The following is an 18,472-nucleotide window of genomic DNA, read 5'->3' on the forward strand; positions in this document are numbered from 1 at the left end:
ATCTAAGCATGAATGACCAGAGCATCATGCACCACTTGCATTGTCATGCTGATTTGGACTTGCTCTTGCTTGTCCCAATGATTCTAATCTACATAAGTTTTGTGAAGCCGGTCGCTCGGCAAGGGTATCAATGTCTGATTCTCGTCTCCCAGCCAAGTAGAAGCTGTACTTGGAAAGTCGTAGTCTGCTGCTACACACTTCACCGCCGAAACTCCGCGCTCAACCCAGTTTCTCAAGAAGCTTCCTCCTCCTGCGCTCGACTAGCTCGTTGTTGACCTCGTCAAGGGTTGGGATGCGCCATCGTATGCCGTCGCCCACGTCACCGGGTAATTCCATCCACTCCTTCTGTGTTTTGCTCGGCTTTGCGTCCAGTTCATCGCCGAGCAACATGAAATTGTCCCAGGCCTCCTGCTCTTTGGCCGTTTCATATGCTAGCAGCGTGCCGTCCTCTTCGTCTAGGTTGTAGCCGTAGTAGCCCGCATCCACCTTCTGCCTCAGTTCACTCCTCTTTTCGCGCCCCTTGTCCATGTCGTCTTCCGGTCTGCTCTGCCTCTCGAACAACTCCTTGACACCCGGCAGGTCCTTGGCTCGTCCAAAGTATCTGTATCCCTTTCCTCCTCCTGGCACCTCCCGCCCTTCTTCGTCAAGCACTCGCCCGCCTCTCATGTAGTTCGGTCCGCCCAAGCCTCTTATCTGACTTTCCCACATGTGCTTCTCTCTCATGAGTTTGTTGATCTCATCGTTGAGGTCGCGGATCTGGTAGTCTGAAAGGGCTTCGTCCTGGATCTTTGTGACTTTGCGCGAAATCTCCTTTAGCACCTGACCGCGCCATTTCTCGCAAACGGGAATCGAGTTGACAGAGGTGATGAGCTTGGGGCGGCGGGTACGCGATATGTCGATGATACCAGCTTCCGCGGCCTGCGCAGCGCGGAAGCGGAAAAGCATCGAGTGCGCTTTTTCGGAATTACGCGCCATGCTTGCGGTCCGGACTCGGGTTCGAGCTCCACGTTGCTGTAAGGTCGCAGGGGCGAGAGGGCCTCCTTCGATGGCAGTAGCTTTCTGTCGGAGCTAGACGGCGTGCCGTGGCGCGCTTTGGTGTCTTGTCGGGGCGAGATTTTATTAGGCGTAATATACGATGTTCCAAGAGAAACAGATGCTGCCCCGCAGTTGCAGAAGTGAAGATTTGACAGAAACAAGATGCGCGATTGGTGTTCGTGTTGTCGTGGTCGAAGAAAGACTCAACGTGACAGGCGCGTTGGCTGGAGCAAAAGTTTAGTGTCCCGGCCTACTGTCTTGGCGTTATTGCGTACCCACTTGGAATTCGGGACCGCCACAATCCCGTCTTGATTTGTTTTGGTGCTGCAAGACGATTGCTCCATTCATAGCACACTGACGACCCCTCTTGCAGCCTGTTTTGACATTGTGTCTAGTTTTGCTCTTGGCAAGAAGCAATCATCTGCACCATAAGGACGAAATGCAATGTGCAATCAATCTCGATCTTGTTTTATTTTTTTTATCAATCTGACCAGAGACTGTCGACGCTACACTTCTAAGCCCAGGTACAGACATTACATAACGCCCCTATGCTAAATATACAAGTAAAACAATTCTGAATGTTGCAGGTCGAGGGGAGAAAAACGAATCGGCCGCATATGTTTGAGATGCGCTTCTAGTAGAACGGAGACAAGACGGAGACTAGTCTAGGTGGGAAGCGTCAGGTCATCTCAGTGTACAGCTCCAACCCCAATCGAGCGAACTGCGCAGAGTAAACAGGAAATACTTCACCGTTGAACGCCATGCACAAATCTCCTTGAATCCGCATTCGAATTTGAGTTTCTACTTCGTCCGGATCCAAACCGAGGTGTAACGTCCAAAGGCCGAAAGATGAATTGATAGATACATAGGAAAATGGGAATGGCCCCCATACGCAACGACTAGTGCTAAAGGAAAAGAGACCGTCAGTTAGACCAGATGACTAGAGAAGCGTCGTGCGGGACAAACGCGGATGACAAAATAGGAAAGGTTCAGGTATAAGGTGAGATTATGCACCAGCTCCATAGTTCGCTGCCTCCATCTCAGCCTGATGGCGCAGCTGCTCGTTGCGCATCTCAGTTCGCGACTCCGTACGTGACTCCGTACGTGACTCCGTACGTGACTCAGTCCGGGACTCTGTGCGAGACTCAGTTCGGGATTGCGCGCGCGAACTTATGGAGCCGAAGAGCGAAGGCCTGGAAGCTGAAGAGTTGACGTGCCGACCTTTGATTGAATGTTGATGAAGATGTGCAACATCGTGCTTGCCTTGTGGACTCGTTAGCTTTCCTACACTGATGCAAACAATCAAGGGGTCTTACCATCGCAGCATGCTCGGACGTTGGGCATGAAGTCCTGATCACGTTCAACATGGTCATGGATATCACGACTGAGATCCATGTTGGACGCGCTGGGTTCCTCGTACGTGGCCGACTCTGTAGCGCTGGTCCTACTGTTTCGCCGACTAGTGAAGGATCCGCGTAAAGCAGTGACGCTGGGTCGGAGCATGCTGTTGATTCGGCTGGAAACAGATCCATGCGCCAGCGGCTCGGTCGAGGTTGCACGATGTGGTGTAACATGCGACTGTCGAATCGTGGGCACTTGGCCATAATCGCGGGATGATGTGCGCCGGGTAACGTATGAGGACATCGAGCCTCTTGAACGGCCTGTTTGCCGAGAAGAGCTGCGATACCCGCCATTGAACTCGTCTTGAATCTCATCTGCGGTAGCCGCCTTCTGGTCTTGATCAGACTTCGTTGGCGACTTTTGCTGATCGTTCTCGTCGACCCGTTGGCACAGATAATTCAGAGCGTTATACCACGTCTCGTGCCTCTGACCTGTTGTAGCCGTGAACTTCATCGATCGACCAGGTGTGACGACAAGCAAGCTTTTCTGGTGAAGCCCAGGAGGTAGAGGGTTAGGGTCGTCGACTTCTTGAACAGATTCGATGGCTACGCTCTTAGCCTTCAATGTCGTCTTATCGGCACTCTGAGGGTCTCGGTCGCTCCAGTACAGTGTCCTAGTGTAAGGATGAATCCAGAAGAAACGCCGGTGACGGTTCTCAGACATGCCTTCGCGCCCAGTCTTGCGAGTGTACTTCCACAGATATTCGCCAATCATCGTCTGAGTGATGGCCTGGATCATGCGCGGATCTGTCGCACCGGGTGGCAATCCATTGGCAGCAAAAGACGGCCCCCCTGGAATATTGAAGCGTTGGTCTATTTCCGAAGTAAACGAAGATAGTGATGACCTCCGGCTAAGAGGTGAAGACGCTCCGCTACGCTGTGACTGTCGACGCACACGCGGTGTGGTCCCGCCTGTTCTGGGAGTGAGAGTGTTGTTACCAGTCTTGATGGTAGGCGTATGCGGTCGCTTCTTGTAGGCGGATGCAGGCATTGTAGGCGGGCCCATTGTGCCTGGGGAGATTGGTTTGAGAGAAGCCGCGGCGATGACTTCCTTATGATCCGAAGGCAGAGGAGGAGGCGTTGCAGCGCGAGAGCGCATGCTCCCCGAACTGCCTGGGCGTTTGGGTGTTCGACTTGTCTCATTGACATACTTTTTGCTAGGCGACTCCGGCGGCGACAGCGACTTTTCAAGCCCGGACGTGGTTATCAAACTACTCCATCGCTGACTTCGAGCAAGCAGCAGCTTGTCGATCTGCTGAGCAGACACCATTGTCTGTGTAGCTCCATCGGCCATTGGCGTTTGGGGAGTCTTAATGGCGGCATTGACACTGACAGGTGGAAAGGCTGTGCTAGCATCCCTGCTATCAACCGGTGGGGTGTTAGCGTCCGTGGTATTCTTATTCCAAGATAGTAGAGTATCGAAGTAGCTGAGCTTGGGCGTGGAAACTTGCTTATTCGCCGATGCTTCTGTCTGAGAAGAAGCACTAGTGGTTACGGAAGGCGCGGCGGCCCGATGAGCGGTACCAGGTCGCGGAGGAGCCAATGGTTCAGTATCCTGCGCAGCAACAGGGGACAATGTCATAGCAGGGACAGAAACACGATTTGCTGTGGATGGCCGACTTGTCGGTGTTGGTAAAAATGCCGGGAGCGTTGGCGACTCAGGCTGAGTGTCTTGAACAGTCCACACATCGGAACTGTGATGTAGAGACACCGAAGGAACAGGTAGTGGGATCGGCACGGTCTGCAGTACGCAGACGGCTGACAATTGCAGTGGTATCTGTTCTGGCTTTACGGGTGTGGTGGCCTGAGACGAAACCCCAGAGAAATTAGCGAGAATTGGCCGCTCGGGTCCAATTGGCTCAGTAGTCAGCGAGGACAGTACGGAGATGGTCGAAGGTGCTACCCTCAAAGGTTCAATGGGATTGGATGCCTGGATCGACAACGAAGATAGTTGTGACGGATCTGCTCTAGCCACTGCCACCGGGTCCGTAGAGCGAGCAGAGAAACTGGACAACACGAGTTGCGGCTGTCGTAGCGCAATAGGGTTCGTGACTTGTGCAGAAAGTGGAGAGAATCGTTGTCTACTGGTTCCCGGCGCGCGGGGTACTGTCGACTGAGTCGATGTCGTAGAAGATGCAGAGAGGACCACACGAGGCAAATCCTTGGGCTCAGTCGAGCGAGACACCAAAGGTGACATCTGTAACAACGTCGGCTTGTAGGGTGTGACTCTTGGCTCAGTCTCGTGGGCAGACAAACTTGACATTTGGAGTGGTGCACGCTTTTCTCTGTGACCGATATCTTGGGCAGGAGATGCCGGAAGCATATCGTCAGGGCTTCGATTTGACTCCGTTGTCGAGACATATTCGGCTAGTTGTGCGGGCTCGGTCGATTGTGCATAGATAGCAGACGTAAAAAGACCTGCTGGAGCCACTAGGGTTGGGGCAGTCGCCTTCCGCGGCTCCGTAGTTTGATGCGAAATGGAGGAGATGTCCAAAGAAGGTGTAATCTCCTTCACCAGCACCGGTACAATAGGATCAGTGCCATGAGACGATACTGTCGACACCCCAAGAGCAGGAGGAGCAATAAGGCGAGGCTCGGTGCTATGAACAGCCACTGACGACATATTCAGAGGAGCAGTGGGTACGGCATGTGGCGCCGTGTTTTGTGCATGAAGCGGAGATAATGCGAACAACGGAGCTGAAGGGATTGTTGGCTCGGTCCCCTGACTTGAAAGAGAGGACACAGCCAGCTGAGGTATCTCTGGGGGTTGGGGACTGGTAGCATGACCGGAGACGGAAGAGAAGCCAAGGGCTGGCCGAAGTGCAAGCTTGGGTTCACTGTCTTGTGAGGTGACCATGGAGACGTCGAGATTTTGACGAGGCAAAGCTCGCGGGCTTGTGCCTTGCGAATGCAGGGCAGAGACTTGTAATGTAGGCAAGCGAGCAGCATACGGTTCTGTGTTCTGACTCGATATAGAGGATATGGAAATAGGCTCGGGGGCATCCTGTTCGGTCATCGTGCCCGAATCAACCATAGTTGGCCTGGGAGCATCGGGTTGAAGAAGCGACCTTCCGAGAACAGCCTTTCTTAGTGGATCTGGCGTGGCATGGCTTGAGTATACGACACTGGATCGACTTGGTGATCCCTCGATGGAACTAGCATCATCGTCATCGCCACTCAGGTCGTTGAGTTCTGCCAATAGACTCTTGCCTTGTGCGGGAGTGTTCTCGTTGCTGCTGCTGACGTAGCCCGCGGGCGAGTCTCTTGACGCTGGGGGCGTACCTGCAAAGAAATCTAACCCTCTCGGCGTCGATCTCCGCGAACTGCTGTCTCTAGCTCTTAACGTAAAGCGCGAAGTCTTGTGGTGAAGAGGAGTCCTGAAATCGGAATCGTATTCATCGCCAGAGGCAGAAGCAGTACTGCGGTAGGAATTGATGCGACCAGCTTGTGAGATTGAGGGTCGACTACGCCGGGCAGCAGAGTTGGAAGGGCCGGCCTCGGTCTCAGTCAGCTGGTCGCTGCTGTCTCCGTCGAGGGTCTCGGCTCCGGTTTGGAATGCGTCGGACTCAGTTGCCATACCGTCGCGTTCGTTGGCAGTCTCGAAAGCAGCATCTGAGGTTTCGTTGGCAGTGTCGAGGTTTTCGTATGCGCTCGTTCCCGCGACGGAGCTGAGTGCATTTGGAAAGGAGCCCGGTACAGAGTTCGATGGGTGCGGTGGCCGACTTGGGGTGTCGGGCACGGCCTCTTGCTCTTCCCACTCGTCGTCTTCTACAATCTCGTGCGACACGTTGCGCAAGGCCCCAAGACGATCTGGTCGAGCGGGTTTCTTGAAAGCATCCTTGTCGCTCTTCCTTCGCTTGCTTGCGCTACCAGGTCCAACTTGAGCGCGGGTAGCGTCTACTTCATCACGAGCGTCCTGGAGCATGCGCTTCAGTTCGATCTTTTCGGTCTTTTCGCGATGGATATTGTTCTTGAGTTGCTGAATCATGCGGTGGGCGTGTTGAAGCGAATGTTTGAGTGTTTCCGATTCGAGCATACCGTGGCGCGGAGTGGCCTTGCTTGGAGACGGTTCAGGCGAGTGTTCAGGCGTTTGAGATTGCTGCCTGACACCACGGTCGTCATCAGACGATCTGTCAGATCGGCCACGATGCTCTGATCTTGCGCGGTAAGCGACAGCTTGAGCCAGCTCTTGATTCTTTGTCATGAGCTCTTCGACCTTGCGCTGCATTGCACCTTTTTCCGTCTCCGTCATGGCCGCGACTCGCCGCAGACTAGAGAGCTCCGTCTCGTGCTGCTTGGTCTTGTTGATGTGATCGTCGTTGAGCTTGGTATACATCTGCTTCAAATCTTCCAACTCCTTCTCCAAAGTGGACCTCTCGGTACGTGCGAGATCCAAGGCATGATTAAGGCTTCGCTCCTTGTCTGCGGCCGACTTGAACTGTGTTTCCGACTCGCGAACCTGTGTCTCAAGATTCCAGTTGACGTCCTTGAGTCGCGATTCGCTTTCGTCCAATGTTCTTAGACGTTGCGACAAGCCTTCGACCTCAATTTCGAGCTGCGATCGGTCCAGATCAGCCGCCTTGAGGGCGTCATCCTTCTCGAGGAGGACGGCCTGGAGGTCCTTGAGCTGGGAAAGCAAAGAGGTGGAGATTTCGGTGGCCAGGGCGATGTCATTGATGCGGCTGGGCTGCTGGTTCCTCTGCTTCCGCGACGGAACGCTCACTTTGGTGGGTGACTGGATGGCGTCGCTGGAGTAGATGGAGCCACCGGCAGTGGGATCCGTCTCGCCACTGGGTACGCGAGACTTGGGGAGGAAGGCGCGAGCCGTCTCCCTTCCAACCTCGTTGAACTCCTTTTCTAGCTCGGCCAGCCTCTGGCGCAGCTCTGGCCCGATGTCGTTGTCTGGCTGCTGCTGCTCGACCTCGTGCAGCTTGTCCTCTAGCTCCTTTCTCTGCTGAACAAGCGCGCTCCCCAGATGCGACGTCTCCTGCAGTCTGCGCGTCGTCTCTGCCAAGTGTGCCTGTAGAGCGCGTTTGGCCTGTAGGGGGGATCCGTTCAAGTACAGCGAGAATTGCGAGTTGTCGAAGGCCGAGTATCGCTGCCGGTGGGCGTCGTGCGGTGCGGCGAGGAAGGGGTCGGCGCCATTGTGGTGCTCCACCGAGAGCGCGCCCGGTGGAGGATTTGCTGTAGCCATGAAGAGTCGCTGGATGCGTCTGCTATTGGGTCATCTCCTGGCGTGGCTCCCCCGCTTCCACGTAGACGTGCCCGGGACGGCGGGCGGAGACGGGATGCGTTGGGCGAACGGTGCAGGGCAGGAGTGGGCGGCGAGCGCGTGTCGCGGCGGCAGGCGGCGGCGGGGGTGTTTTCCGGGTAGTATTAGAGACAAGAGCGATGGTACGTCTCACTCTGTCGGGCTGTGGGTGTAATGCACAAAGGGTTTGGGGGGCAAGGACGCGCGGGAAAGCGACTGGGGACACGGCAGCGGCTGCTGGCACTCGGTCGCGTTTCCGTCACACTAGAGAAAAGAAGCAAAGGCGCATCCCCAGGCAGGGGCGCGGGATGGCGAAGAAAGAAAAACAAGGGAATGCCGAACGGGCTGGAGGGGCTACAGAGGCGACAGAGGAGGGATCATGGTAGAGCGCATGATGTTGTGCACAAGAGCGAAATGAGGCGACCGTGCGCTTTTGCCGCTTTCACGCTTTCGCCATGGAGCCAGCGCTGATACCCATAACATATCCACAACATCAACAAAGCTACGTCTGCGCCTCCATTGGTTCGCGCCGGCACTTGCTGCACGTCTGCTGCCTAGACTGCGAGACTGTCGTGGTAGTGCCGCGGGCCGAGGGGCTGTTTGCGTGTGCGATTGGAGCGACCCAAGCACGACGCGCATCGCATTACCCCACGACCGGCATCCCGGACCGCATCACGTGACGTCGAATTAATCAGCCACAGCTGGGCTGCCTCTCTGTGCCTCACTCCTACATGTCCAACATCTCGCACCTCCGCCACCCACGAAACCCCCGGCATGGAAGCACCCGTCGTCAAGTTCAAGAAGCGAGCAGCGAAAGCTGCGCCCCGGAAGGTGGCCCCGCCGCCGCCGCCGCAGTCGGATTCGGATTTCTCTTCCGGCTCAGAAGGAGAGGGCGAGCATGGCCGCGTGGTGAAGCGGCGAAAAGTCAACGACAACGCACTCAAGGCGTCGACTGCAGACCAGAAGACGCACGCGGCAGTTGCAAGTACAACGCAATACGCAGCAAATCGCTCGGCGGTCATGGAAGCAAGCAACGATGCGACGAAGCAGTCAAACTGGTACGACGAAAATGCCCGAGACGCTCTCAGCTCCAAGAACCTGCTCGGCAGCACGCGAACGAAGCCTCACCAACTCATCGAGAAGAACCCCGACGCTCCCAGTCGCCAAGTAGGACCCATGAAAGCATCGACAAACATACGGACGATTACCGTTACAGATTACACGCCGGATGTGTGCAAGGACTACAAGCAGACTGGTTTCTGTGGCTTCGGCGACAATTGCAAGTTTTTGCACGCGCGCGAAGACTACGCGGCAGGCTGGAAGCTAGACCGCGAGTGGGAGATGTCGACCAAAGGCAAGAAACCTGGAGGCACCGTTGTCGCTTCTGCCAACAGGGATGAGAAGGAAAAGGACGAAGACGGAATGGATCTGGCGCAACTCGAAAAGATACCGTTTGTCTGCATCATCTGCAAGACGCCCTACAAGAGCCCCATCATCACCAAGTGTGGACACTACTTCTGCGAGCCTTGCGCTTTGAAGAGATATCGCAAAGATCCCACATGTGCGGCGTGTAGTGCCAAGACGTATGGTGTCTTTAACGGCGCAAAGAATCTCCAGAAGCTGTTGGAAAAGAAACAGAAATGGGAGGACAAGAAGAAGGCTGAGGCAGAAGAAAAGCGGAAAGAAGAGGAAGGCGGCGACTGAGTCTGCTGGGTGACATTACGGTGGAAACATTAACAAGCCGGCGCAAGCATGCGGCTGTGCTGGGCAACAGATGGTATCGTGGATGAACAGGCCATTCCTTCCCAGTCATAAAAGCGATACGTCACCTTGGAATGCAAGACGACATGACAAGGCAGAGGCATACCCACCGCAGCTCTCATAAAGCTTGAAGAGTAAACTTGCTGGCAAAGCTGCTGTCGTTGACAGGAAAAGAAACCAAGTCGTACGCCTCGTTGCAAGGTAGACTATACGACAAGTCCGTCCTCTGTTTGAGGAGGACAGGACTGGCTTGCGAAGCATATGAGGAAATACATATGCTACAATAATACACATAGCAAGTAGATAGTGCGCTCATGCAAGTGTACATCAATCCTAATTAACGTGTTCACACTTTTCAGCCACGCCCACACAGTTCAGTCTACCATGTCAGAGGCTCAATCTCTTCGTCTCCTCTATACTCGTCGTGATCTTCACGGTTTCAGACGACGTTTCCCTCCACAAGAAGCATGGCATATCGCCGTTAACTCGCTAGAAGATGCTGTAGAGACGGAAACCAAGATGGCGCGGAAAAGTATCTGATAGTGGGAGATACTAGAGATCTAATGCGTTGCGATAGATACATGATATATACGCATACACGAGAAGCATCGAATAGCGGAAGAATACCACGGTAGTTTATTACATCTCACTTCGCTAATTTGAAGCACGTGTGGCACAAAGACAAGTAAGGTCGATAAAAGGTTCGTGATATTAATACAAGAAGGGTTTGAAGGCAAAAAGTCTAATTGTCATGTTCGCTAGACATAGAGTCGCACTCTACATCCCACTTCCGGCACCAGGAAAAGCCTTCAACAGGGTTGCATCGTACTTAATCAGCTCGGGGCAACCAAGCTCCGCAATAATCGGGTCTAGAACAGAAGCCAACTTTTGCACAGCGATCAAGACGTTGCCAACTAATCCGCGGAGGACGTCAGGAGCAGCTTCGCTGGCAGCCTGGAACGCAAGGCACATTAGGTTATTACCCTCGAGAAGCGTCTGCGCGTTGAGAACGTTGCCTGTCAAGTCGTCAACATCGACGCCAGTGAACGTGTTTGGCTGGCCAGTGTTTCCGCCGATTCGGATTAATTCGGGGTGGGCTTTTTCGAGCGAAAGGGCTTCGGAAGTGAAGGCCAGGATGCTGTAGTCGTCGCCGATGACGCGGCGGTACCACTGTGATGTGTGTTAGCGAATGCAAGCGGATGGTGTTACCGTGGGTACTCACGTTCTCGGGGATCTTCTCTTGCCCACGAGCCCACTTGTAATTACCTTTCTCTCCAGTAACACCCTGGAATGACATGAGTGTTTCGGCATCAAGGTAGCCTTCTGGGTTTTCAGCAGTGTGGTTGGCGAAGAAACGGTAGGTGAATTGATATGTCGCGGGGTTAAGCGCAAGGGCCGTGAGTGGGCCTGAGAAGTAATGTCCATTCGTAGCAATCGAGTGCTTCGTGCGGTCAAGACGGAACGCGGTCAAGACGGGGATATCAATCCCGTTCTCGCCGAGAGGCATAGAGAGGAGCTGCTCGAAATAGTCCAAGTTGAGAGAGATGGGGTTGCCACTACGAGTAATGAGTTATGCTGACCATGCAACATGCAGAAGAAACGGGAATGACATACGTTGAGTACAAGTCCCCTCGCGTGGGCGATCCATCAACCTCGAAGCGGTTGTGTGACGCACTCAGGCCTTGTGGTTCTCCGAGAAGGCCGAGTGATGAGGTGACACCGCCTAGGAGTCCACCAGTCTTAGGTTTGCCGCCAATCGAAAAGGAGGTGAGATCACCGGCCATGACGGCGGAGTAGACTGCCAGAAATGCGGAAAGATCCAGGCCCATGCCAAACACTGACTTTGTTAGCAGTCCGTGAATAAGAGCGTAAAGGCATGCAGACCTTCATTGGCGGCCGTCGTCATTTGTGTGATTGTGGAGATGCCATTTCGGGGAAGGTAACCGTGGTTTGCCATCACGTTGATACCAGGACAGGGTCCACGGAGATCATTGGGGCCTGGCGCAATCTGACAACGAAGTCGTTAGCAAATGCAACTACATGTCGCGCATCTCGGTAGGGCTACTCACGTATTTATGGTCACCAGTGATACTGATGCGCTGAGCCTCTGCGTTGAATGCACGTTTGACGTGGGTACCCGATCGCTTGCTCTCGAAATCTCTTGAGATATTCTCTGTCAAAGCGGTGATTTCCGCAAGGGTCGCTTCACTGATGTCGCCTTTGAGCATGCTCGCAGGGAAGGCGAAGGTCGCCAATGAGAAGAGCGATGCGCTGCATAGTACTGAGACCCTCATGTTTGCAACAACAAGCTCGGATGTTCGGGAAAGAGTGTGAAGGAAGGACGTGTAGTTGGATTGAGGAAGATGCGGTCAGCGACAGGGACGGATCGTTTAAGTTTCATAGTGGCAAATGAGTGCTGCACATACGTGGGCCGCCATGACTCTCATCTAACTGTCGCCGATAGAGATGCCAATCCGGGGTCAGGTACCTTCCAGCACAGTCATGACAGCCCGCTTTACTTGCTTCAAATCGCAGGGTGGAGGGCCTGAGCAAAGAGATCGACGTGGGCGTTCTCTCTGCACGCCTTGACCAGCCGTAATCCGCTCGCGCGAGCCATATGGTTCAGTCCGTTCCCGGGTATGCTAAATCCCGCGACTGGTGTTAAGGAGAATAAAGCGCTCGAGCCTTGCCTAGGCAAAAAGTTAGGCTTGCACTGGGTACATCGTAGGAATGTCGAGCGAGTGTCCCAAGACTTTTGAGCCCTGAACGGCGATCCAAGCGCGCCGGACCGTGTTCGGGTGGGTACCTAGGTAGTTAAGCCTCTAGATCGGCAGCTAGATCTCGCCTTTTTTACCGCATTTGGCTGACCAACGTTGTACAGAGACGATGAACGTTGCCCGCATCGATCAAAAGCGGGTTATCTATTTTCAACACGCGTGAGGCTGCAAGAAGATTGAGTGATCTATGCATCCCGCCCTCGCCCTACTTCCATGCGGCGGAAATGGAGATTGCGCAGGTGAACACCTGGGCATGTAAACCCGCCGGCAATAACACATCGGGCCAAGACGCATCCGAGACCAGCGCATGTGGTCTAGCGGGCATGATGTCTACCTAGGCCGTCGTTCATACGTGCTAGGAGGTTGAAGGTATATTCCTCGCTACCCAAGTCAGAGCCCAACGCAGGGACAACGTCGGACTGAAGACGTTATAGTTTCCAAAAGCCGATCATGGGTAACAAACCACTTTCGGGGACCAATGCAACAAGATCGGTGCATTACCCGGCGTGGGCTCCAAGTAGGGTCGCATGCGAGTTCAAGCCTCGCGCAGAGAGACCCCACTGCATGATTGGCGGCGAACAATGATACCTACGTACTATTCTAAGCGTCCCCACAAGCATATGCCAAGTTTGTACTTCAGAACAGCCCCAATGTTCTAGTTTGCGTTATAGGAGACGGATCTCAGCCGGGTACCCACCACCCAAGGAAAAGGGTGAATACCGGCCACTACCCAGGTGGCCAAATTACATCCGCAACCCTAAGTATACTCGATATCGTTCGATATAAACTGGATCCTTGTCCCACGTCAGCATCGTAACGAAGCACCACAACTGGATCTTGATATAGCGCCAAGGAGCATTCGCTTCAATTCCTTCTCCTTTGCGTTATTCTTGAGTCCAATCCAAATGGCTGCCTACGATTCTTGGGTTAGCAACCCAGACGAGAGCCATGGACCGCTCATGTCCGTCGTCACCTGGTCGCTCGTTTCTGTTTCCGCAGTCTTTCTGTTCTCGCGGCTTTATATTCGGCAGCGTCAAGGGAAGCTGTGGCTGGACGATTGCACACTTTCCGTCAGTTGGGTAAGTGCCACAACATCCCTAAGCAAAGAGCAGCTGACTCATACGACATAGATCTTACTTCTGGTCCAAGTTACCATAAACCAACTGTCTATCAACATAGGCTACGGAAAACATACACTTGACCGTAAGTTGCCAAAGGAGAATTGCACATTTCACAGCTCGGAACGCTAATCTTCACGCTAGTCGATTTGCGCAATCTTGATAAAATGATGTATATCGGCGCGGCGGAACTGACGATATATACCGTCGCTATTGCGCTCAGCAAGATCTCCTTTGGACTCACTTTGCTTCGGTTGACGGACGGACGGGTCAGACTTTTCGTAATCTTTGCGATCTCTACCCTGGCGATTTTCGCAGTCCCTGCCACCGTCATACCATGGGTACAATGCAAACCGCTGGCCAAAACCTTTGTGGACCTCATACCGGGCGAGTGCATTGACAAGCATCCCTCTGTCGTGTATGGGCGTTTCCAAGCTGGTGAGCAGACAGCCTCAAAGTGTGTACCCTGATTCCTTAGCTGACATGCGACGCAGTGTGGTCAGCACTTATGGATGTGTGTCTTGCTGTGCTGCCGTGGAAAATCCTTTGGAACCTGCAAATGCGTACCGCAGAGAAGATCGGTGCAGGTGTCGCCATGAGTCTGGGAATACTGTAAGTTCATGCATCGCCGGATTGAAGACTGCGCTGACTTGGTCGAAGAGCTGGAGTTACGTCAATTATCAGATCCACATACATTGAGAAATTGACAGTCCAGGATGTATCATGTAAGGCATCTCAAGGCGTGCACGGATCATTGCTAACAGCCACAGATGAATCGTACAACTCCATCATATGGGCCGTCGCAGAGTGTTCCATGGCCATCGTGGCTACCTCGATTCCCGTACTTCGCGTCATTTTCAGGCAGGCCTTCAACTCGGCGATGGAAGGCTACACGGGCCAGAGTAAAAGCAAATCAAGATCGAACCCTTCCAACGCTGGGAGCTCGGGGAACCGATTGAGCACACGACAATTGAGCAAGAAGACGCCAGATATATCGGTCAGCGGAGAATCTGTGAAGGAAGTGTTCGGACGTGGATCACGTGGATCCAAGAACTATGTAGAGCTAGATGATTTAGTAGTCGACGAGGCGACTGGGCGCGCTACTGCTTCGTCTCTAGAGTCTCTGGCAAACGATGGCGAGCGCCATGTGCTAAACTGGCACGTGTAGCTTGCTCTGGGATTACCTAGGTAGCGCGCATAAGGCGGCTAGACCTCGAGGGGGCTGCGCGCGGACAAGTCGCATAGGCTCATCAATCCATCACTCCTGCTGCTGGGGGCTGTATTATTCATAAACAACATGGAGTCAATCATACCATCAATCCCGTCATCATAGTGGTGGCTCCAGATGTCGGCAGAAGGCCGAGTCACCGCTCTTTCCAGGCTGTGGGGCCACGTGGTTAGCGTTTTGGCTCGAGCGTCCGCGCGCTCCCCAGGACTGTCCACATGGTCGCACCCGAATGCTCAACCACGCTCGAGAGATCTTGTGCCCTAGGTGCTGCTTGGCTTCCTCGTTCCCATCATGGCCCCGACATGCTGCGCGCGCACCTGGCGACAAGTCGCAGCCACCCTTCCCCCGAGAGATTGTTGGGAAGATAAACCGGAGGACAAAGTGGAAGTGGTGGAGAATTGCCAGCGATGCCAGCACTGATGAAGAGTCATCTGCTTCTGACGATGCATCCGAAGCTAAATCCGACGAGGGATCGCAGAAAACGAACGATCCAAGAGCAGTGTCATTGTGGCGCATGTTGGCGAACGACGCTCCTGTTAGGATCCTGGCCGGAAAAGCGATTGACAAGCTCCCTTCGAAGAGAGAACTCGACGCATTCGGTAATCATGGAACGCTGATCCCACAGTTTCAATGGGCGGACAGGTCACTGGGTTACGATCATTTCTTACCTATGTTTGACCCTAAACGTGCTTCTGTGATACCAAGCGAACTCAGGGATTCTCCTTCGAAGCTTATGGACACGCTAAGAACGGCTCTACGCCGTCAGCGAGAATACGATATCCAAGGGAAACATCTCATTCGAGAGCTGTTCAAGAGCCATATGCAACGGTCAATACACAGGGATGAGTTTATCATCGCTTAGAGTGACATCAACTGACAGTTGCATTCTAGTTGAGAAAGAGGCATTGCACATGGGCGACCTGGAGCCCGGTGGCCTCGGCCGGTATATGGAGCACAAGTCCATGGTATCGGCCATGGACAAGTTTGTCATGAGCGACATCAACACAGGCCCGTTCGAGCTCTGCAAGTTCATGTACATGGCACCTATCATCCAAAGTGAACGTCGGATCGTTGACGAGGCTTCCAGGCTTACGCCGCCATCGCCTTGTTCTACCAGACGGAAGAGTTTCTTGCTTCCGAGCACGGCCTACCATTCCGGTCTTCCCTGCTGTTTGACCAAGAAGAAAGAGCTAAGCGAACCCCTGATCGAAGAAGCCATGTCAGCAACCCATATATGCCAGCAGAGTTGTGGAGAGATCGAGACGAGCTCCTGAGACGCAATCAGCGAAGCAAGCTTGATCCTGTCTACGATATTTACCCGATAGAATGGCGTAAAAGGATACGTACCGTGGTTATCACCTTGTACAAAGCCGGCATCATACAAAGTGCTTACACACCCCAAGTTAAAGGTGTTGCAACTGCCGCCGCCGAACCCAACCGCGCGCTGGATTTCTACCTTGATTTCCGAGCCCAATCCAGACCTAAATTCAAGGCCGTCTTGGCGGATCCTACACCCTTGAATCGCGACTACATAGTCAAGGCGGCAAACAAGTTCGCGGCTCAGCATGGCTCTGCCAGGTTTTCGGCGCTGCGAATGTGGTCTGCTCCGCACTTTTACCCCATGGAAGCTAGTGGGAATGAGACATTCGCAGACGATAGCGGCAGGTACTGGGATTAAAGATACATGCCCAAGGACTCGCCACTCAGTGAGTGGAACACGCACAAGATCGTGAGCGATATAATGGACAAATACAGACCGATATGGAGCGACCAGGTGAGAGTTGCCAGGGATCTGATCCTGGTCATGGGCAAGGACGCAGACGAGTGTCGGAGGCTCAGTGAAGGGGTGACGTGGGCTACGCAGACGCGCAAGATGTATGAGATGGACTTTTGGCGAAGCTTTGTAAATGTAGACGCCGGCTTCCTGGAAAGGTTGCATCCTGTATGGCTTTCGTAGCAAGGCGAGCAGACAGCAATGGCAGCTCCTGACAGTTCCTGATGCACTATCCCACGTCGGCGTCTGTACGACGTCCTGTCGGTCAGCAGGGTGGCTTGGCACATGCCGGAGCGGATGTACATGTACGTGTGTTGTGCATGGGAGAGCCCCCACGGAGCCCTGCCTGAAAGGGCAAGGCGTGTGTCGGAATCGCAGCCGGGTCGAAAGCGTGCGAGGGCGGCACCCTGAGCGCTGCCCCTCATGACCGGCGGCGGAGGCAGAGATTTGCAAGCACCATCTGGACGCCGCCCGAGCACGCGATCAAGCTTTGCGACGCTGGGCGCCGGCCAACCGCCCGTCAGCCCCCGAATGCGGCGCTCCCGACACCAGGTACGCGACGACTGACCTCTCCGCCCTCTACCAGCACGCGAAGGCGACCGACGCCAGCCCGGCACATGCCCAACGCGGAACTGCAGTCGATGCTTCTCACCGCCGACGCGGGCCTGGCCGAGGTCCCCGGCTGCACCAGAGAGCAATTGGACGCCCTGGCCCGCAGCGTCGAGCTGAGGAGGCAGCAGCTCGAGGCCGACATCCGGGACTACATCGCGGCCAAGCAGGCCGAGCTGCGCAGACATGGCCACGAGGTAGGCGTCCCGGCCCCTTCTCTGCGTGCCGTGAGAGACTGATTTGGGCCTAGCTTGCAGACCGGTACCGCGACATGGCAGGCGACCAGCAGCCTGCGCCTGCAGTGCCAGAGCAGAGCTGCCCAGGGCCTGCCCAGGGCCCTGCTGCACCGCTCGACCCGGCGCCCGACGACAGGATGCGGCTCAAGAAGCACACGCGCGTGCACAAGCGGGAGCGCGAGCTCTATGGACTCGTCACGCCCGTCTTCCTTCCCTTGCTCGATGCGCGCGACAGCTCGCCCGAAAAGAAGAAGACGCCAGCCGCAGGACATGCTGAGCACGCCCGAGACGACCCGAAGCCTACGAGCGACGCCCTCGACACCGCGGCCATGGCGCTGCGAGAGCCAGCCCAGCTGAAGCTGCCAGCCAAGAAGTCTGCGCTGCGGCACAAGGACACGCCTCGATCGCGCCGGAAGAGAGTCAGTCTGGTCATCCATGGCCAGACCGTCCTTCCCGCAGACACCGTCGCCGAACCACCTCTGGCTTCGCCCAGCAGCGTCGCAACATCGGCTTCCACCTCGACCGCTTCGCTCGACGACATGATAGATCCGCGACTCACCACCCCGGACCCGCCAGTCCATGTCCAACGCCGTGACGCCGTGCACCACAGCCTACCTCTCCCCATGACCAACGCCATCAACTCGGCTTCAAAGCTCCTCTCCGAAGCCCCGACACCCATATCCGTCGCCGCCGCCCACATCCCCCCAGTTGCCTCCCCACGGTCCCCCAGCATACCTTTGGGCCCTACACAGACCGCGACACCCACATTCCTCGACCCTTCGCCCGCTCCACACCAACACATCACGCAAACGATCCCGGACACCGCAGGCCCAGACCCCATCTACTCGACCGCACCAGCTACGAGTGCTGAACTCGAAATTGACGACCTCGCAGATGACGACACGAATTTCGATACTTACGTCGGCGGCTTACACGGGAGTGGTGTTGACGATGTGGATCAAGCGGGCAGTTACGGATATCCGAGTAGTCTGGGAGCCAGCTACATGGAGAGCTATATGCAGAACCGACCATTGAGCGTGAGGATGCAGGCTGCGAACAAGGCGGGCTTGGCTGACGAGGAGAAGAGGAAGCTGCTCGAGCAAAGAGACGACAACGAGGCCGAGGCTGAAGCTGAAGAAGAAGAAGATCACAACAACAGCACGAGTGCGGGGCACAAGGCTGTTGACGCAACCGAGGACAATTTCATGGGAGATATGGACGACTTCTGAGATTGGATGCCACATCCTTGTATATACGCGCGACCTTTCGATCCTTACGCAATC

At 54.9% G+C, this 18,472-nt stretch overlaps 7 protein-coding genes across 7 annotated transcripts; 4 read left to right on the forward strand and 3 right to left on the reverse strand.

Moving 5' to 3' along the window:
• Positions 1–219: 219 nt before the first annotated feature.
• Positions 220–975, reverse strand: ISY1 (NineTeen Complex (NTC) component; the record flags this gene model as incomplete). The annotated part of the gene is made up of 1 exon (XM_051438649.1): positions 220–975. One exon carries the CDS (start codon positions 973–975, stop codon positions 220–222), a length of 756 nt encoding a protein of 251 aa, XP_051287312.1.
• Positions 976–2,337: 1,362 nt separating this feature from the next.
• On the reverse strand, positions 2,338–7,629 carry J4E90_009129 (uncharacterized protein; the record flags this gene model as incomplete). Its single annotated transcript, XM_051438650.1, has 1 exon — positions 2,338–7,629. One exon carries the CDS (start codon positions 7,627–7,629, stop codon positions 2,338–2,340), a length of 5,292 nt encoding a protein of 1,763 aa, XP_051287313.1.
• Positions 7,630–8,460: 831 nt separating this feature from the next.
• On the forward strand, positions 8,461–9,390 carry J4E90_009130 (uncharacterized protein; the record flags this gene model as incomplete). Its single annotated transcript, XM_051438651.1, has 1 exon — positions 8,461–9,390. One exon carries the CDS (start codon positions 8,461–8,463, stop codon positions 9,388–9,390), a length of 930 nt encoding a protein of 309 aa, XP_051287314.1.
• An 834-nt stretch (positions 9,391–10,224) lies between these two features.
• J4E90_009131 (uncharacterized protein) lies at positions 10,225–11,741 on the reverse strand (the record flags this gene model as incomplete). Its single annotated transcript, XM_051438652.1, has 5 exons — positions 10,225–10,617; positions 10,670–11,003; positions 11,062–11,284; positions 11,332–11,455; positions 11,517–11,741. 5 exons carry the CDS (start codon positions 11,739–11,741, stop codon positions 10,225–10,227), a joined length of 1,299 nt encoding a protein of 432 aa, XP_051287315.1.
• Positions 11,742–13,937: 2,196 nt separating this feature from the next.
• Positions 13,938–14,510, forward strand: J4E90_009132 (uncharacterized protein; the record flags this gene model as incomplete). The annotated part of the gene is made up of 2 exons (XM_051438653.1): positions 13,938–13,941; positions 14,113–14,510. The coding sequence occupies 2 exons, from the start codon at positions 13,938–13,940 to the stop codon at positions 14,508–14,510; spliced, it is 402 nt and encodes a 133-aa protein (XP_051287316.1).
• A 971-nt stretch (positions 14,511–15,481) lies between these two features.
• J4E90_009133 (uncharacterized protein) lies at positions 15,482–16,248 on the forward strand (the record flags this gene model as incomplete). The annotated part of the gene is made up of 2 exons (XM_051438654.1): positions 15,482–15,789; positions 15,825–16,248. The coding sequence occupies 2 exons, from the start codon at positions 15,482–15,484 to the stop codon at positions 16,246–16,248; spliced, it is 732 nt and encodes a 243-aa protein (XP_051287317.1).
• A 713-nt stretch (positions 16,249–16,961) lies between these two features.
• On the forward strand, positions 16,962–18,418 carry J4E90_009134 (uncharacterized protein; the record flags this gene model as incomplete). The annotated part of the gene is made up of 2 exons (XM_051438655.1): positions 16,962–17,150; positions 17,204–18,418. 2 exons carry the CDS (start codon positions 16,962–16,964, stop codon positions 18,416–18,418), a joined length of 1,404 nt encoding a protein of 467 aa, XP_051287318.1.
• Between the last annotated feature and the right edge of the window lie 54 nt (positions 18,419–18,472).

The sequence above is a fragment of the Alternaria incomplexa genome (assembly GCF_024043165.1).
Source record: "Alternaria incomplexa strain BMP 0042 chromosome Unknown scaffold_15, whole genome shotgun sequence".
In the NCBI taxonomy this organism is placed as follows: domain Eukaryota; kingdom Fungi; phylum Ascomycota; class Dothideomycetes; order Pleosporales; family Pleosporaceae; genus Alternaria; species Alternaria incomplexa.